The 20,524-nt window shown below is 37.9% G+C and overlaps 1 protein-coding gene across 5 annotated transcripts; it reads left to right on the top strand.

The window, feature by feature from the left end:
- The first annotated feature begins 550 nt into the window (after window positions 1-550).
- DORIP1 (dopamine receptor interacting protein 1) lies at window positions 551-9,898 on the top strand. 5 transcript variants are annotated; one of them, XM_079913972.1, is made up of 5 exons: window positions 551-663; window positions 3,169-3,693; window positions 5,514-5,603; window positions 6,804-6,938; window positions 7,777-9,898. In XM_079913972.1, exons 2-5 carry the CDS (start codon window positions 3,170-3,172, stop codon window positions 7,958-7,960), a joined length of 933 nt encoding a protein of 310 aa, XP_079770098.1. In that variant the 5' UTR covers window positions 551-663; window position 3,169; the 3' UTR covers window positions 7,961-9,898. The 5 variants fall into 5 exon arrangements, with proteins under 5 accessions (XP_079770098.1, XP_079770097.1, XP_079770095.1 ...); XM_079913971.1 differs by having other exon boundaries at window positions 557-663; window positions 2,185-3,693; XM_079913969.1 differs by lacking the exon at window positions 551-663 and adding an exon at window positions 872-923 and having other exon boundaries at window positions 2,185-3,693.
- Window positions 9,899-20,524: the final 10,626 nt, after the last annotated feature.

Genomic DNA, 20,524 nt, shown 5'->3' with positions numbered 1-20,524 from the left:
CTTACGGAGAAAACAAAGCTTTCCTCTTCTGAGTTAAGAATTTGAAAAGACGAGACGTAGAAGCAAACCAAAATCAAGTCCTGAGACGATACAAGCCTCAAGAAGCCAAGCAGGTTTGCCAACAAAGTTCCGCCTCCGTGCAAACTCTACCCACTTCCGGCTGCCCCACCCACTTTCTAACACTGGAACACCGCCCCTCTCTGCGAGGTCCCGCCCCATGCACCTGATCCTGGTGTCCATTGGGCAAATACAAAAGCTGTATATACACCCAGCACACGCACTTTTGGCAGGGGCGTCTTCGCGCCTGCGCAGCAGCACCGTCAGGCTGCTGGGGACTGGGCGCTGGGGACTGGGGATTGGGGACTGGGGGCTGGGGGGAGGGGGGGCGGAGGTCAGGCCGAATCTTCCTCCGTAATAAGAAGCTACGCGTCCCGCGGTCCTGGCTCCGTGGGTCCGGTCGGATCGGGCCTGGGCGCTGGAGCTGCTGTGGCTGCCGCCGCGGCGAGTGCGATGGAGGCTGTGCCGGGGCCCAGCGCTCACGCCGGGGGAGGCCGAAACTGCCGGAGGTTCTAGTAGATGAGGCGGCGGCGGCACGGACTCTCCATGAGCAAGCGGCGGCGGCGACGGGTGCGGGAGCACCGGCGGTTTTCGGTCCCCGGGGAGGTACGAAAAGTCGGCTTCCTGGTGGACGGAGACTGGCCGGTGTGAGAACGCTTTCCGTGGCCCGGCCCTCCCGCCCATTACCCGCAGTCCCAGGCGCTCATCGGGCCACTGCCTGGAGGCGGGCAGGGGACGCCCAGCCCTTTCACCGGCTCCAGATTCGGGAACCCGCCCGCCCTGCGCGGCCAGCCCTAAGTGCCAGGCCTTCCCCGGTGCTGCGGACCCTGGGCGGGGTGGGCGTGGCCGGAGTGCGGGGGGCGGAGGTGAGCGCCCACCGCGCGCCCAGCCAGTCCTTGCGCCCAGCCCGGAGCTGCTTCGAGCGGGAGCTCAGCGCCGTTTTCCAGATTATTTTGGGGCGCTGACTCGGGAGGGTACCCTTGGGACCCTCGAGCTGTTAGGGCGTCCGGCACTCAATGCCTTGGACAAATGGTCTGGTCCTCACGACCTGCGTGGAGTACAGATTGTCACCCTTGGAAACGACTGCAGAAGAAATGTGTCATTTTGCCAAGGAAATAGAAGTCCAGGGAGTTTTCCAGATTTATTCAAACTGGGGGGCCTGTTGAGGCAAGGGAAAAAAGCCAGCAGAATACCTTCTCCAGGGCTTCTAAACGATGTTTTTGACGGTGTGACCAGAACTTAAGACAATTTTAAGTAAAGCTCTTTGCAGCCATTTTTCCATCTCTTTTAGCCGCTTTTTTTTTTTTTTGGTAATTTACTTTGTAACAAATCACCACGGTACAACAGAAGCTACACTGTCTTCTAATTCTTTGCATCCTCTCTTACCTACTTTTTTTTCCCCCAGAAAAAGGCTAAAGAAATTAGTTTCATTTTACGTATGTGTATATTTTTTTAATATATAATATATAATTGTAGTTTAATTCTCTTAGAGTGTAACTTGCTTTACAGAGCTATAGTTACTCATTTGGTCATGTATAAAAGATAAACTGGCAAAAAATACTACAGAAATTTACAGTTCCTTTCCAGTGCAACATTTAGGAATTTGAACTCGGGCTCTTAATTATGACCTTGCTACAGAGTTCTTTAAAATGTAACAGAAATCAGTCAAACCATGAAAAAAGTTATTTTCATTTTTAAAGTATTTAAATGCCTTGTGATTTTTTAAAAATATGCTCTGAAGCATTTCTTCTTCATTTAGAAGAAACTGAGTTTGTGTTTCCTAGGCTCTAAATTTTCCACTCTCTCTTATTCCTAAGTGGTTAACTAGAGCCCACATGTTAGCGACTATATATAAACATCTACACTTCAGGCTAAATATAGTGTTGAATATTTTAGAGTCCACAGTATCTTGCCTAAGTCAAAAATACTCTGTGTGTGTGGTAAAATTGAATTTTTAGTTTGCTAGTGTTACAAAATCGGTCTGAACTTAATTTTTCACACAAAACACATAGGTCTGCAACACTGAGTGTTGGATTCCTATTGTGCTTGGGAGGATGTGGCACTTGAAAAGACAATCAAAGTAAGACACTGACCTCAGTCACTAATTTCTCTGTTCCTATTCCTCAGATGCTTCCAGTTTTCATGAAAACGGAAGGATGAAACATATTGGAAAACCCTGTGATGTTTTTAGTTTAGATATGTGTTTGTCCCAAATAAAGTAAAGCAGTTTTTCAATTCAGTTTCATTAGGACCTCATTCTTTAATTTTTTTCAATTTTGCTTTAGATAACATACATATGACACCAACATGTTTATTAGAATACTGTCAATGACGTTAAAACCAAGTGCTTAGCTATCCTCAAGGTTGGGGGAACGATAGGTACCAGTTTAAATAGGGAGGACACCTCAGTTCATTCCCAAAACATGCAGAGAGGAATCAAGATAATTATCAAGTTCTGAATCAGCTCTTCCCAGCATGGCCTCTGTAGTTAAAATTATAGGATATCTAGCATGGTCCTAAATTTCAGGTAAAAATCCCAAAGTGCATAGAAATGATTTTTGTTTTAGCTGTGCTACTATTCAATTAAGTTCTCACAATTACTCTTCATATGTTGTCTTTCAAAGCCAGTTGGTCATTATTCTGTAGCCCAACAAAGAATTCCATTATCAATTTCATAAGTGGAACCACACATATTATCAAGAAAATGAAGTACCGCTTATATTTTGAGGGGAGGAAGAGGTTTACATTAGGAATACACCCAACCAAATTTAGACTGTATCTTTAAATAGTTTTATTTTTTTTTAGGATTTTTTTATTACAGGGTTTTCCTCTATGACTGATAAAATCTGCAATATAATTAATATAAAGTCCTATCAAATGACCATTCCGTACTTCAAGAAAAGGTTGCAGCTTCTTAAATGGTCTTTCCAGAGACCATGCAGGTTGCCAAAAAATGGCTCATAGCTTGTTTTAAATTTTTTTTTACATTGGGGGTCAAGCTAACCAAATTTAATTTGAATCTTTAGATACCTTTATTTTCATTTAAACATATCATGCATTTAAAATATAAAGTCAAATTTACGAGTACTGTCTTAAACTTTTAAAATGCAGGATGAAGACACTGTTTGAAGAGATCAAAGCATCAATTAAAAATAACTATAACCAAGATCGCTCATTTTGGAGACCTGTTCTTCCTTGGGGAGGTGTTTTTACTATCAAAGCTGGCCGCAAAGCAGTATCCTGTACACCACTCTATGTTGAAATAAGACTGAAAAATACCTGCACCATAGATGGATTCTTGATGTTATTGTATGTTATTCTCAATGAAAATGAAAATTTCCCCAGGGAACTCTCTCTTCATTTAGGTAGAGAGTTTATAGACTGTTTTCTTTATTTAATGGACACCTACAGCTTTACAACTGTGAAGCTACTTTGGATTTGGGACAAAATGGAAAAACAGCAATACAAATCTGAAGTTCATAAAGCTTCATTAATAATTGATTTGTTTGGGAATGAGCATGATAATTTTACAAAAAATCTTGAAAATCTCATGTCGACCATACAAGAGAGTTACTGTTCCAACTGGCGATGCCCAACTCGAGTGCAGGAAGATCAGCAGCGCACAATTAATATAAAGTAAGTTGCTCTAAAGTCTGTTTTGTCACCTTTAGCAAAAATAGTATACTTTTTTATAATGAATGATATATATAGAGAGATAGGGAGGGAGGTAGATAGATATAGTCAAAGTACTTCTTAAAGTACAGACCCGTGTAACAACTTACACATAAAGCAACCACGCAAATGCAAGACTCTATTAGGTCCCATGACAAAAATGTAACTCTTCTGTTACATCCAAACATCTCAGAATTTACTTTACAAAACCAGTTGATAACTATTTCACTTGCAAAGTAATGAACTATTCAGTATGCAAAATGTTTTCCTCTTGCTCAGAATTTACTAATATGACTGTGAAGATAACTAATTCCTTGTGTCACAAATTTAACCTCTTGAACAACACTTAATACTATATTGGGATGTTTCACTCTGAATGGATCTCTGTCAGGTAGGCTAGTTCTACATGAACAGGAAGATCGAAAGTACTCCATGTCATGGCCAGGGCATGATTAGAGACAGGAACCCCAAACTTGAAATGTTAATACCTGAAGAGGACCTGGATGTGAGGAATTTTTCATTGGCTAGGAAAGGTTCTGATAGCTTGCTGAGTATTTTGGGCTTTCGGAGAGAAGATAGACCTCCAAGCTGGTAAATGACAGGGAGGAAGGCCAAACTGGCAAGCCCTAGTGGAGTATTGGGAAACATTAATGCCCCCAGGGGACATGAACAAGAAAAGGGATAATTGCCAGTGGGGAAAAAAAAAAAAAAACAGGACAGAAAAACAGACCCAAACACATTGCTGTCAGAAAGCCTACTTGGCCCTGTGGTCCAGGAAAACAGACCCAAACACATTGTTGTCAGAAAGTCTACTTGGCCCTGTGGTCCAGAAAAATAGAACCAAACACATTGTTGTCAGAAAGCCTACTTGGCCCTGTGGTCCAGAAAAACAGCCTAATAGATTTGCTCCCTTTTGGGAATGTATGTTACATACCTGAACTTACTAAATTCACATTTTCTGTATAGCATATTTAGTTTAATACTGTATTATAACATCATGCTACTTAGGGAAAGCGGAAGATACGTTATTTTTTTTAGGGTCTACCAATTAATGTCTCTCTTGTTCTGAAATACACTTTGTCCATTTTCGTGTATTGCTGATATGATGATGTTGGTTTTGAAATCTCCATCAGGAGAAAAAATTGTTACTCTAAATCATAATGGACTAAAAAAAGTGTTTCAGAAATTTGCCTTGTTTTTAAAAAACTAGTATCTTTTTATATGTATATCTTTTGAAACTATAATGAAATATTTACAATCCTATATTAATACTAGTATTTTATGATTCTCAATAAAATATTTTTCATTATACTCTATATAACTTTTTAAGTCTTTTGCCTGTTTTTTAATCCTATGTTTAAAACAACCTCTGAAGTATGTAGGAAAAAAATTTTTTTTAACAAATCAGGAAACTGAGGCCAACAATGGCTGTAACTTGCATTGAGTCAGGTAACTAAGCAGCTACTCTCCTAATTCTGGGTCCTGCTTTCTTCGTCAAGACCAGAATCCACTCTATTGAATCCTCTCAGAAATTTTTAAAGTAACGACTGCATGTTTCAGGATCAGTTTATAGAAAGATTTAATGTTTCTTGAAAGCTTCATGCATTGATGTTTATTAAGTTCAACTGGTTTCTATACTGTGTATAAGAAATACAAAGATGAATAACAGGTTATACTTTGATATGTGGTTTGCTAATAATGACCTGTAAAATTTGTTATCCTAATAATGTATTTACATGTAAAATATTGAAACAGTTCTTACATGCATTTTGCAATTGTTGTAGTCCTCCCCAAGAAATTCCACATGGAAACTTGATACGACTGGCTGTGGATGAGTTATTCTGTTCCAGGATTGAACTGTGTGAAGAGTGTGGGTGAGTGTATGATAGACATTTAAGATGAAAGTATTTGTACGTTTTTTATAAAGAAACCTGTACTGGTATGTTCTTTGATGTTAATATTTTATGAAATAGCAACTCATAAGTATTTAGAAAGCCTAATAGTTTTGGAATCTTAACACCTTCTAGTTTACTATGCCATTTTATGCTGTGTTGTCATTATCAATATCACTATATAGAATATAATACTACAGTTACTTGATGAATACAAAGCAAATACCTTTTCTTTTTTTCCCTACTTTTGAGTAGGTACAATAAAACCTTGGTTAACCGGAACCCAGCTAATCGGGACCCTCAATTAACTGGATTTTTTTCTGCACTCCTCATTTAGGAGAAAGAGGTAAATGACAACCAAAAAGTTCAACGTGGTTAAAAAAAAAAGAAAAGAGAAAGGAAATACAAAGGGGCAGAACATATTCATCCCAGTCTCAACAATTTTTATATCTACAGTATTGTGCAATGAGAATTAATATTTAGAAGGGTGATCCTATGGCCTAATTAATCACAAAAGAAGGAAAGAATAAAATACCTTCAGTTAATTGTACTTAAGTCCAAAAAGTGAACGAGTGTATTTTTGCAACAAATACTGAAACAAAATGGTTTTCTGGTAACTTAGTTTAGTCAGTGTTTTTTTAACCAAAATACTGTGCCCTGAGCATTCCGGTTAATCGAGATTTTACTGTATAATTGTGTTTGTTTTATTCTGATCCATATGCTTAATACCTGATACTACTAAGAAAACAGAATTTGCTTCATCCTAATGGCAAAAGGAAGCAAGTAGGGAATTTCATCCAGTCTAAAGAAGACTGTAAGAGTCATCTTATTCCCTCTCTGCCATTATTCCAGTTTGAAACCAGCCTAGAGAAAGAAAAATGTATTTACAAATAAAAACTTTTCTATCAGTCTAAAAGATACATGTTTTTATAAGCTTAGATAAACATAGCTCGCCTTTCCTGGAGTTTTAAAAGTATCATTTCCTATATAGAGAATCTCAAAGTTTATTAACTCTGGGAATTAGGCATATAAGGTATTAATATAGCCATACTGTTGATATATACCCATACCTAAAATAGATAATTATGCTTATTATGAAATTATGTAATAAAGGCAACCCAGAGTGATAAAAGGCAGCTTTGTCCCAAGTGTAGTAAAGTTCATGCCTATTTTCAATTTTAGGTGTGGTGGCTTAAGGGAATTTTCCCAGCGAGTATTCTGCCACGGGGCACCCCCTTTTGTTGTCTTAAATATGCAGCATTGGAAATCTGAAGATCTGGCATATGTACCCTATTACTTGGATTTATCTGATCACAAGTATGTGTTTTTTTTGTTTGTTTTTTAAAACTAGTAAAAAATAAATTTATTTCTATATTTTTCTGCTATTCTATCATGATTTTGAGTAGCCCTTAAGGGAAATACGTATTGTTGGAAAAGTCATAACTATCTCTAAATTTATGTAGCCTGGATAAGGTCAGAATCTACTGCAGGGAGTCATTGCTGTCAGTGTGCATAGTGGTTAGGTACTTAGACTATGGAATACACTATGGAATAGCCCTACCTTACAAGCTATGTGACCTTGAGCCAGTAACAACCAGTTTACACGTCAGTTTTCTTATCTATTGAACAGAGATAACAGTATCTATCTGGTGCCATTATTGTAAGGCTTTAATAAGATAGCACATGTGAAGTGTTTAGTACCTGAGAGATAGTAAATAGTCAGTAAATTCTGGTTGGCTATTACTTGTATTTCAAGTCAAAGTAGTGTTTAGTATGAGGTCATCATTTAAACATAAAATGTTACTGTCATCATTAGATTAAGATATCTGCATACAAATTAGGACATACAGTGTTCTTTTAACTTTTTGCCTTAAAAATTTTCTTGTGTGTATTTTATATAACAGAACCATGCAGATTATGGGTTAATCTGTTAAAATATGCTTTTAAAAATTCTTAAATGATATCAATTTTTTAAATTCTTAAACATCTTTCTCCAAATTACCAATTATAATACATAATTTTTACAGATGGATATCTTTTACAGAGAATAGAATGCAAATAATCTCAGTTTTTTATTAGTTAAAAATTTAGGGAATGTTTTTCTCAAGAACAAAGTATTGTGATTTTCTGCTACACTTTGTCATTTAATTTGCAGGTATTTGTTAGAAGGTGCCACACTGTTTAACAAAGAGGAACATCATTATTCTGCAGCTTTTCAAATTGATGGACATTGGATGCACTATGATGGCCTCAGAAATGTGAACTTAATTTTGTTAAATAAACCCCCAGAGTTTCTCCTCTTGTCATCATTAGTTTATATTCGAGCAACAGAGAAATAAATATAGACTGATGCTAAATTAAATTGTTTTCCCTCCTGCCCATGCTCCCCCAGATGAAGGGCTTTTATTTTGTATATACTTGGTATCCAAGGAAATAGTTCAGCTATATTAGTTTCAGAGGTGTATTATCTAGTGTTTAGCCCCAGGTATATAGAGAATCTATGCAAAAATGTTTGTATTTCTTTTTTCTATATCCCAGGTTATTTTTATACAAGCATATTTTATGTTGAAATAAAATATATCTTGTAGCCTTTGTATATGTACCTCAAAGGTTTTTTACAGTTCTGTCTTTGAATCCAAGAAAATACTTCATCATTTGAATTATCAGTTTTTCTTTTTGGATATCCAAATAAAACCTGGGTATAAGTCAATTTTCAGTTTATATAAATTTAACAGTTCAAAATGTATCTGACTGTGTTTATTTGCCCTACCTCACTATAATCCAAAGTGCACTACTGGATCTAGTATGGATTTGAATGTACAACTTATAGATGGCTTAGTCTATTTTACCTGTTGATTTGCCTAATGTTCCTGCAACAGTTTTTTAAAATACTTTGGTGAGAATGTTTTTCTGGACTTCAGTTATTTTTTTGTAATGGTAAATTACTTTAACCACTTGTTAAAGTATTAAAAACCTACCAGTGGATTTTAACTTAACTAAGCTCCCAAACTTAAAGTTATTGTTACAGATAAATTATATAACTAATCTAAATGTTTAAATTAAATGTAATAGGAGTTCTCTAGTAAAAGTTTATTTTGCAGATAAGACAATTATAAAAAAAATGTTAGGCAAACTGTATGTTTACTAATGTTGGATGAATAATGGAAATGTACTTTAAATATGGATTTAAGAGAAAATGGGTGCCTGGGAATACAGTTGACCCTTGAACAACTCGGGGGCTGGGGCCCTGACCCCCCACGCGGTCAAAAATCCCCATGTAACTTTACAGTCATCCCTCCTTATCTGTGGTTCCACATCCTCGGATTCAAACAACCTCGGATCATGTAGTACTGTAGTACGTATTTATTGAAAGAAATACACGTATAAGTGGACCCACACAGTTCAAACCCATGTTGTTCAAAGGTCAACTGTATTTCTCTTCCTAGTAAGTCATATTGGCACAGAGGAAAAAATACGTAAATTTTGGGGATAACATCTGTGTGCTCCCTTATAAGTAAATTGATAGCATGAGGCTTTCTTTGATTTGTAATATAAATCACCAGAAGTTTATAGTTATCAGAATATTATGTTTCTTTTCAAAGACCCTAAGATCTCTTTTCCTTTTGCAATTTAAAGGAAAAAAATAAGTAATGTTCTCAAGGGACAATACTTTTTGAAATCTGTCATCATTTATTTTAGTGTTTTCAATAATTAGTCCATCCTAGGTTTTGGGTTGAGATTGAGCGCAATATATTTGGAGATTTCTATACAGCAACACAGTTCACTGCCATATACCAAATTGCTAAGGTTTAATTCAATAAATTAAGTCTTGCATTGCATTGGTGCCATGTTGAGATAACTTACTGAAGAATGAATAAATGTGAGTGCAACGTTGATGAGGATGCCTTTTTATTTTGTGTAAGAAAGGAATATTCATAGTATTTGCTCAAAAAGTGATCTATTTTATTAAAAAAATTCACCCCAGAGTTTATTTAAATTGTTCCCACATGTATTTAAATAGTATTTGATTTATAGTAAACTTTTCTGGGGACACCTTACTGCATGAATCAACTGCATGAATCAAAGTACACAAAAACACAAATATTAGCATATACATAAATGGTATCATTAACAAAATTATTCCTGATGCAGATTTATTCTTTTATAAATTGCACTTTATTTGGAATAATACTCGTTTGTCACGAAACAATGACTTACCTACCTCACAGGGTTGTTGTGAGGATTAAAATGTTTGTTAATATCTTGACTACCTTGAACATGCTAATAAAAAATATTTTTTCTACCTCTTTCATGTACAGGCAAGTCTCCTTGATTCTCTATTACTAATGACCTTTTCAGAGGTCATTAGCTACATATCAGTAATGGCCATATCAGTGGCCACCTGCTCAGACATTTCTTTCTACATATCATATCAGTAACGGAATTAATGTGTAATGAAATTTAAGTATGGCTTCTGGACCCCAGATGGTTAGGATTTAAGGATAATAGGTATTTTGCTGTTATGGTGGTAATTGAAGAAATTATTCCCTGCTGACCAAATAGTGAGTAGAAAAGGGATGAAAAAATATGAAGTAAACAAGATTATCACAAAATGTGAAGGTGAGGGTACGGAAGGTGAGGGTATTTTTATAACCTTAAACAGAGAAATCGGAATCCTGGGGGTGGGGATGGGCAAAAGATACGAGGGAATAATCAGAATATGTTTTTAATCAAAGTGCCACAAATCACAACTATACCTATGGGGAGAGCAGAAATGATTTTAAAACCCTCACCTCAATCAAAGGGAGAAAAAGAACAAACAAAGCAAATTTAAGGGGAAATGTCCAACATTTAAGAAGTCTCCAACCTCTCTTCAGCCAAAGAAGCTTTACCCACCCGCCACCCAAAACTTAACAAATAATCTTAGATTTATCTTTCAAAGTAGCTTTTCATTATTAGGGTTGACTTAACATCTGAGGCATTGTCACTGGATTGGATCCAATCAAAGAGAAAGAGGAACAAAGATCACTACCACAGGCATGCTTACTAGGGTGAATCCTAGGTTCTATTTCATTCTTAAGAGTATGAGCAAACAACTAAGCTATATAAGCAGATGACTACTGTGACACATAAAAAGCTGTACGTATTGAGCATATATCAACAGTTTAGTTTTATAATTAAATGAGTTAATAACATTTAATTATTTGACAATAATTGTAATGCACTATACCTAAGCAGGAAAGGTAAACAGTTCATGTAAAAATGACTGCAATTACTACTACTAAACTCCAGCCTAAGCAAACATTTATATTCTTCTCACCTTCCTTTGTTAAAATCAAAAGTTAAGATCACATAGCTTTTGAAGTTCATTTTAACCACTTGATCCCTTACTAACAAACAGGGTTCCTACCCACCCAACTGGCCCAGGGTTCACTGTCTAGTCAACTGGATGGCCTTTAACTTCAAATTTAATTTGATCTCAGGAAATACACGCTTTTACTTTATTTCTGGGAAGTTGAGGAAGTTGGTGGGGAGGCCTCTGTAGCTAGAAGCTTTCTTTATATGCTGATATCTACCTGAGGATATAAAATTATTTACCCTCAAAGAGCAATCAGTTCCACAGTCCATCCATTGTTTTCTCAATGAGGTCTATAAGGTATCAAAAGGAGTACCACTGAAAATGAAAAAGTGAGCTACTCTGGTAAGGCCCTCAAAAATGATGTGGTATGGAACAAGAGCTTGGGGAGCCGATGAGCTGTGCAGACAACAGTGTGGTAAAATTAGAAACCTGCTGTTTGTATGCTTAGCTATATTTTTATTACTTGCTTGTTTTCCCTTTGAATTTTGTAAAGTCTAATTTTTCAGATGATTATAAAAATAATACATAAATCAGTAAGAAATCAATAAAACCAAAAAAGCTGTAAAGAAGAAAATGATCATCCATGATTTCTCCACCCAATGATAATCATTGGTTCATACTGGTAAAGACTTTTTGAAAAGCCCACCATGGCTCCACAGTACTGAAGAAAACCAAGAACCAGGGAGTTCCGGCTTTGAAGAAAGACGTGTATACTCCTGGGGGCCAGCATAGCAGTGATAGAAGTAATCAGCTTGACAAAATGTGTACAGGAAAGTGAGACTCTGAAGGAAACTGCAGTGGCCACCTGTTCAGACATTTCTTTCTACCTGGACACTTGCCTTCAGATGCTTTTATTTTCTCAAATTTTCAAGAACTCATTCTATTTTATGAAAGATGTCATTCCTTTATGTTCCTCTGCCTACATTTCAAAACTAGTATCCCAGGTGCCAGAGTCGGGAAGCAAGAAGATCCTGATGGTATAGACTGTTCCCAAACAGATACAACCAAATAGATTTTCTATATTTCCCTGTTGATCTAACAGAGAGTGTAACAAAGAAAAATCAAAGTACACTGAGCATAATTAGCTTGCTTTAAGAGTAGAGTAGGAAAAAGTTGGCTGAGAGAGTTTGTGAAGAGTGGGGGAACCAGCACGATAAATAGTTCTGCATAACCAACATACGGGAAGGAAGGAAAGGAGGAGAGGAGTGAAGGCAAGAAACACAGGAGAGTTGATTTGTGCTCAGGTCAAGAAGACACCAGGTTAGGGCTTCCCTGGTGGCGCAGTGGTTGAGAGTCCGCCTGCCGATGCAGGGAACACGGGTTCGTGCCCCAATCAGGAAGGATCCCACATGCCGCGAAGCGGCTAGGCCCGTGAGCCATGGCCGCTGAGCCTGTGCGTCCGGAGCCTGTGCTCCGCCACGGGAGACGGCACAACAGTGAGAGGCCCGCGTACCGCAAAAAAAAAAAAAAGAAGACGCCAGGTTAAAGCTTAAATGAAATAGTTAGCTGGTTAGGGAAATCTTTGCCCAAGCAGGCTAAGTTTGATTTGAGGGCTACAAGCTGGAACAAGTTAATAGCAGACGTACTTTCTCTACAGCATCCATTTAATAATACTTAATATCCACTACTTGCTAATAGAATTAGAAATGATTTCTGCCCTGGAGGTATGCACATGTCTAAAAAGGGGGAACGGTGAGTCAATCAATGATGACTGTACAGAGGGAAGTACTATGGCAGGGTGAGCACCTCAGGCTCTGAGTACAGAGGAGGGACGGTTCTACAGACAACTGCTGTGAGGTCTTTGAAACAGTCCTTTCCCAGTTGCTACCTAGCATCCCTGGAGGAGGTTTTGGAGGAAAGAGACTACAGATTGTTCAACTTGTGATTTCAAAGGCAATTGAAACTGCACAACTCAGATTGGGACTTGAACCACTGCGTTTTAATTGAGATCACACACCAGGTCTCAGGACTTAATGAAGCTCAAGTTTTTTATGTTTTGTCACAAAAAGAATTCAGTGAGAGACAAAGTGATAGGTAAGAAGTGGATTTATTTAGAGAGATACACATTCCATAGAATGTGGTCCATCTCAAAAGGCAAGAACAGCCTTGGGAGAAACACATTCCACAGACAGAGTGTGGGCCATCTCAGAAGGCAAGAGGCCCCAAAATATGGGGTGGTTAGTTTTTATCAGCTGGATAATTTCACAGGCTAATGAGTGGGAGGATTATTCCAACTATTTTGGAGAAAAGGTGGAGATTTCCAGGAATTGGGCCACCACCCACTTTTTGGCCTTTTATGGTTGGTCTCAGAACAGTCATGGCGCCTGTGGGTGTGTCATTTAGCATGCTAATACATTACAATGAATGTATAATGAGGCTCAAGGTCTACTGGAAGCTGAATCTTCTACCATCTTGGACCTAGTTGGTTCCAACCAGTTTTTGTTGTGTCCTCAATGGCTATGTCATTCTTTTAAAGGTTGTGCCCTGTCCCCTTTCCGTCTGCTTCATTATTGCCTCTACGTCTAACTACAAAGCCTAACCATTTTAAACTTCCATTAGAAAGTTATAACTCCTAAAATTAAAGATAAAACAAATTTCAAACCCCATCAAATTTTAAAAGAAATTTATTGTAGCTGAAGTTCTTTCTTTCTATTAATTCTTTCTTCCACAAAGAATTAATAATATCAAATATTTTCTAATTCTCATTGGAGGGAAGATAACTTGAGAAAAAAATGAGACAGACATTGGGACCAGTCTTCTTTAAATACTCCTGGACTTGTGGAGGGACAGGATTGGTGATTCCAAACTCTTGCCATTTTCTACATGAACACTAGGTGGCAGAAGCTCCCCAATATAGAATGTACAGGATGGAGCGAGACCCATTCCTGAACTTTCTGGCCTTTAAAATTTGGGCAAGGCAAGCACAATTTTCCCTCAGTTCTACGACACTATAAGCACTCATAGCTCGGGGATAACATACAATGGTGTTGTCTTTGGTGAGGCTGACTATGCTCTCTGCCAACAACAACCCAGCTCAAATTATACCTGTAAATTGACTTCTGGGATTTCTTCATCACTTCCACAACCTTCATGTTTCTGGCCTCCTCTCTGTTTTCTTCAGCTCTTCTTTGAAAAGGATTAGGAATTCCCGTCCCTAGAGAGTTTATGGAAAATGCCAGAAGACTTAATTCAGGATTGACATTTTTCACCTAGGAAAAAAATAATGGAATTTCAGACTTTTGAGGTGAATCGTGTTACGTGATCACATTACCACTGGATTCTCTTTATTACCATCAGTTCTCGACTACTGATTTTCTTGATGTCAATTAGGGGCAAGAGTATGGCAGTTAAATGCCTAGACTCTGAAACCAAATTGCCTGGGTCCAAATTTGGACTCTGTCATTAGTTGTGTGGCTTTGGTCCTATTACTTAACTCTTCTGTTCCCAGTTTGCTAACTGTAAAATGGAGATAATAATAGAATATATCTCATAAGGTTGCGGTGAAGATTTGATGAATTATTATTATAGCACTTAGTGCCCAGCACACAGTAAGCACCATAAAAGTGTTTGCTACAGTTATTTTTGTTTTTTGTTTTGGCTGTGTTAGGTCTTCGTTGCTGCGCACGGGCTTTCTCTAGTTGCTGGGAGCGGGGGCTACTCTTCCTTGCAGTGCGCGGGCTTCTCATTGCAGTGGCTTCTCTTGTTGCGGAGCATGGTCTCTAGGCACATGGGCTTCAGTAGTTGTGGCTCGCGGGCTCTAGAGCATAAGCTCTAGAGCGCATGGGCTTAGTTGCTCCGTGGCATGTGGGATCTTTCCAGACCAGGGCTGGAACCCATGTCCCCCGAATTGGCAGGCGGATTCTTAACCACTGTGCCACCAGGGAAGTCCCGCTACAGTTACTGTTGACTCCTCTTTCAATATTCTATTTTTTAAAAATACTTGTTTAGCTGCACCAGTTCTTAGTTGCAGCATAAGGGATCTTTTAGTTGAGGCATGTGAACTCTTAGTTGCGGCATGCATGTGGGATCTAGTTCCCTGACCAGAGATCAGACCCGGGCCCCCTGCATTGGGAGTGTGGAGTCTAAGCCACTGGACCACCAGGGAGGTCCTCAATATTCTATTAAGAAATTAAATTAGTAGATAAGTAGTGCTGCTGCAGGAGATGAATAAATTCTGTGTGAAGATTTCAAGTTCACAATGAAGTTTTCAGTTCACACTGAAAACCATTGTTGCTCTTTCTGTGGCAAATAAGCTCACAGAACAAACTATAATATCAGAAAAGTAAAAGAAAAAAGTTAAATTCATGAATTAGTTTGAAAAGCAAAAACAAATAAAGCAAAAGTAAAAATGTTGGAGGAAAGTGAATAGCTTAAATTTTCCTAGATATTAAATAGTAATGAAATATCATATCTTGTTCCTGCTCAAAATCGTTTATCCACCAGATACAGTCCAAAATAGTTTATCTGCCATCTGGCTCTAAAACTTTTTGAGACATAGTCCTCTATTCATTGAAAACACCTACTTTATTAGATTCTAGGACCCCTGCTTACTTAAACTCTAACTGTCCTCAGGGCACACACAAGAATATCCTTTCCAATACTTTCTTTCTAATCAGGACAACAAAAGTGATTGGCTCATCCTTATTTAGATCCTGCCTTAACAAGGTTTAAGGCACTTTTCATGTACTCTAAAAATAAGAAGCTTTTCATGTCTTTAATTATATTTTAATGTTAGACATAATTTGAACCAAAAAGAACATGAGACCAAGTATTACCTTTGTTTTATGTATAAATTTTATTTATTTATTTATTTATTTTTGGCTGCGTTGGGTCTTCATTGCTGCGCGTGGGCTTTCTCTAGTTGCGGCCAGCGGGGGATACTCGTCGATGCGGTGCGTGGGCTTCTCATGGCAGTGGCTTCTTTTGTTGAGGAGCACGGGCTCTAGGCACATGGGCTTCAGTAGTTGTGGCTCGCGGGCTCTAGAGCGCAGGCTCAGTAGTTGTGCACGGGCTTAGCTGGTCTGCGGCATGTGGGATCTTCCCAGACCAGGGCTCTAACCCGTGTGCCCTGCATTGGCAGGCAGATTCTTAACCACTGCACCACCGGGGAAGCCCCCAAGTGTTACCTGTTAATAGGACCCTGAGTAGGTGAACTAATAAAACAGCCTATAAGGTACTCTTTTCTATTGTTGATGGGAATGGAAAATGGTACGTCTTGGGAGAATTGGGCAATGTTATGGACGGGAGGTTTGTGTTTCTTCGACATTTAAAAACTGAAACCCTACCCCCGCCCCCCCCACACACACCGCTGCCGTGTTGGTATTAGGTGAGCTCTTTGGGAGGTAATCATGATTAGATGAGGTCACGAAGATGGAGCCCTCATTAATGGGATTAGTGTCCTTATAAAAGTCATGAGAGAGCTTACTCCCCCTCTCTACTCTCTTTCATGTGACGATATGAGAAGTTGTCAGGTTGCAACCCTGAAGAAGCTCTCACCAGAACCTGACCATGCTGGCACCCTGGTCTTGGACGTCCATCTTCTAGAACTATGAGAAATAAATTTCTGCTCAGTCTGTGGTATTTAGCCTATGGCAGCCTTAACTAAAAGAGGCATGATCTAGGAAAATTGCATATCATCTACAGCCCAGAAATTCCACTTCTAAAAATCTGTGCTCAAAACACAAACGCACAAGGCGATTCATTGTGGCATTATTTGTAAATGCAAAAGTCTAAAAACAACCCAAATGTCCATCAGCACAAGACTAGATAAAAGTCCTATGGTATATCTACACAGCGAGGTACTATGTAATCGTAAAAAAGATTAAGAATTATCTCAATATATTAACATGACATAATCTCCAGAATATTTTAAGTGGAAAAAAGTGTTTTTATAGTATGCTATTTTTTTGGTAAGGAAATGGGGAAGGATTTTTTCAAAATGAAATAATGGAACAAGCATCTAATAAAAATGATTACCTATACAGTAATAAAAATGAACAGAGTGAAAGAGATGGAAATGCAGACAAAACTTCCGTGAATGCATCTTCTCGTATAGTTTCAACTTTGTAGTCAAGTAAATATTCCATATAATTTAGAAATAAAATTAGATTAGAAAGTATATTTCTAAAAATTAAAACCTCAGTTAAAATAGCCTCACTGTACATGAATCAATTATGCTTTAACCAAATAAAAATATTACTTCATTTGACTCTAAAACCAGTGTTTTTATTTTTGATCCTTGTGAAATATATTCTAAGGACAAAAAATGTCACAAAGGACTCAACTACATTCATTGGTCTTATTATTTATACCAGTATTATTCTGAAAACATTATAAGTATGTTGTAAAACAAATCAAATAGGTAATTAAATTATGTTAATGTTGATAGAAACCAAGATTTTCAAGCTAAGAAAAAAACGATTAAAATAAAAGAATTTAAGTAAAATAAAGTAAAATTTTAAAGGAGGCATTTCCTGACTCTGCCTATTGAATAGCCTACAAGCAAGGACAACTCAGTAGCAGAAAACACAAGCAAAACCTTGGGACCTCTAAATACCATTTAGAGATTCTAGATCTGAGGAAGAAAAGGAAAAGGAAAAGCCAAAACACAACAATGCTTGAATTTGATACCTGAACTGTGGTTAATAAGAGAATGAATATCCTTATTCTTAGGACATATGTGCTTAAGGGATAAAAAGACAATGTATGCAACCTACTTTCAGATGGCTTGAAAAAGATGAAAGGATGATAAAACAAGTGTGGCAAAATGTCAGAAACTGGTGTACCTTGAGAAAGGTATATAGTAATTTTTTGTATTACTCTTACAATTTCTCTGTTAAGTTTGTCTTTATTTTAAATTATGTGAAAATATTTCTTTAAAAGCAAGGAGGCTTTCAATGGAACTTAATCTTATACACAGGCTTAAGATGTGTTGATTGAAACACATATATTCAAACAAATATATTAAAAAAAAATCATGAGTTCATGACACAATCACCTTTGGAGTTTTTTAGGGCACTAATTCATTAAAGATTGATAAAGGAATGAATCGCACAATTTCCCCAGCCTTTCCTTAATAGACCTTGTCTCAAGGTACCCAAATAAGTGATGAAGAAATGCTTTCCTTTATATAATTCCAGCTAATAAATGCAGAAGGAATGGCAGAGTTAGAAAACTACTATTTTACAACTCAATATGATAATGGATCCAGCAGTAGTCACTAATAGCTGCTAAAACCATCTGGTGAGAGTTTGATGGGGAACTTGATAACGAAGGCATCAGGTTGACAACTGAACCCAAACTATGATTAATGTTAGCATCACTGAAAGTGGGATAACCAGACATAATATGCCTCAGATGCAATACAATAGGAGGTATATGCAGCATCAACTATGCTTGCAAAAAAACCAAAAAACAAAAAAAACCCCTGAATCTAATGAAGACTCTGCAGCCATCAGTTAGTTTATAGAACATTTGCAGAATAGGACAGTAAGTTAAACAAAACACACAAAAAGCAATCTGCCAGATCTAGAATGTGGGACAAACTACTAGACAAACAATCACATTTACTCACAAGTAAATGGCATGAAAAGGGGGAGGAGGGCAGTGACTGGTAGAGATTAAAATTGACTTAGGGATGTAACAGTCAAATGCAATGTATAAACCTTATTTAGATCCTGACTCAACCAACTAACAGAAAAAAATTTTGAGACAATAAGGGAAATTTGAATACAGACTATACTAAATAAAGGTATTCAATTTTTAAGTGTGATTATATTGGTGTAGCTTACAGAATGAAAATTTTAAGTGTCCTTATCACTTATAGATGCAGCCTTATTTACCAGTCATATTATATTGCATGTTTGGGATTCTCTCTAAAATATTTCAGCCAAAAAAAATAAAAGGGTGAATAGATAAGGAAAAGTAGGATTAACAAAATGTGCTTAATTGTTGAAGCTGGGTGATGGGTACATGCAGATTCCATTTCTATTAAAAAGAGGGGGAAAAAAAGGGACTTCCCTGGTGGCGCAGTGGTTGAGAATCTGCCTGCCAATACAGGGGACAGGGGTTAGAGCCCTGGTCTGGGAAGATCCCACATGCCACGGAGCGGCTGGGCCCGTTAGCCACAACCACTGAGCCTGCGCGCCTGGAGCCTGTGCTCCGCAACAAGAGATGCCGTGACAGTGAGAGGCCCGCGCACCGCGACGAAGAGTAGCCCCCCGCTCGCCGCAACTAGAGAAAGCCCTCGCACAGAAACGAAGACACAACACCCCCCCGCCTCAAAAAAAAGCCTGGAAGACATATCAAAACCCATGTGTACTGTTTTAATACTACCTTGACGCAGAACTCAATTTTACTCCTAGCCTTGAGTTTGGACACCTGGAACGGGTTTTTTATCCCATTATGAGTCTATTGCTGATTCCTACAATCCTCTCATCACCGTCTTCCAAACTGAGTTGAAACTTCTACTTCCATTACTGCACTGGCCCCAAACAAGAGAAGCATCTAGTAATTTTAGAAAGATCATGAGAGGCACCAGTAGAGCTCTGCTAGAGTAGCATTATCTCTTCAATTCTCCCTCCCTGAAAAAAACAAAACAAAAAAACCCCCAAAAAGCAACCGAGGTGTCTTTTTCATTCCTCAAGCAGATTGTAAGATAAGGCTTGTTACTCCTCTATACCTTCCATCATGTCTTAAACATATTAAGCTCTTAATAACTGTCTGCTGACAGATTTTCTGGGTAATGTAAGAGCTATCTGTGCATGTCTTAGAATTAAAAAGCAGAACTTCAAAGGTATCCAGTCACGAAATCTAAATCCAATATTTTAATATGCACTCTCAAAACATGTATTAACATATGTCATCTATAATACTTTAAATACTTCAGCATATGTGTTAAGTTTCTACTTCAACTCTAGGAGTTGCCCTTATTAAGAATGCATCTGAGGGATGGTTAGCTGGCATGCTAACCAGGAAACCCATTCTCAAGGCAGCTACAAATACATCTCTTATCCATAATTTGATCGGTATCCAATGTTTTGCTAATTAGTATACTAAATGTCAGGGATATTTATTGGGAAATAGTGGCTTGTAGCCTAACATGATACCAAAAAGTTGCTCTTACTGGTGAAATTAAAGTTTCAAGATATGTAGACTGTCTACAAATACATTTCCAACCCTTGTATGGACAGGTTATCAGAATCCTTTCAGGCCTGTAGTTCACAACTTCCTTAAAGATAGTACCTAGGTTTACAACTCTTCCTTTAGGAGGTCTATTGGTTATCTGATGCTGGCCATAAAAATAACAGAAACCTCTAGAATGTTGCCATGTCTGCCTCAAGTAAACCCTCTTATAAGGCTGGTTCAAGAATCTAAAAAGATAAAAAGCTGGGACTGCAATGAACTTATCAACTGAACTCTTTTGTGCCTGCTTTGTTAATGAATGTTTCTTTAATAAGTGTCTAAATGTGCAGCAGTATTTAGCCTAAGACATGTTTTCATTATAACCTGGTAATCAGGATGTAAAGGAGTGGCTATCCCAAAT

Source organism: Stenella coeruleoalba (assembly GCF_951394435.1).
Source record: "Stenella coeruleoalba genome assembly, chromosome: 2".
Classification (NCBI taxonomy): domain Eukaryota; kingdom Metazoa; phylum Chordata; class Mammalia; order Artiodactyla; family Delphinidae; genus Stenella; species Stenella coeruleoalba.
The sequence above is the reverse complement of the archived record's forward strand: the minus strand, read 5'-3'. Positions and strand labels throughout refer to the sequence as shown.

Bases quoted from the DNA above. Each gene is read 5' to 3' on its own strand.
- DORIP1 (XM_079913972.1), top strand. From the start codon at position 3,170: ATGAAGACACTGTTTGAAGAGATCAAAGCATCAATTAAAAATAACTAT. The intron at 5,604-6,803 runs GTGAGTGTATGA...TTTCAATTTTAG, and splicing joins GAACTGTGTGAAGAGTGTGG to GTGTGGTGGCTTAAGGGAAT. The intron at 6,939-7,776 runs GTATGTGTTTTT...TTTAATTTGCAG, and splicing joins TTGGATTTATCTGATCACAA to GTATTTGTTAGAAGGTGCCA.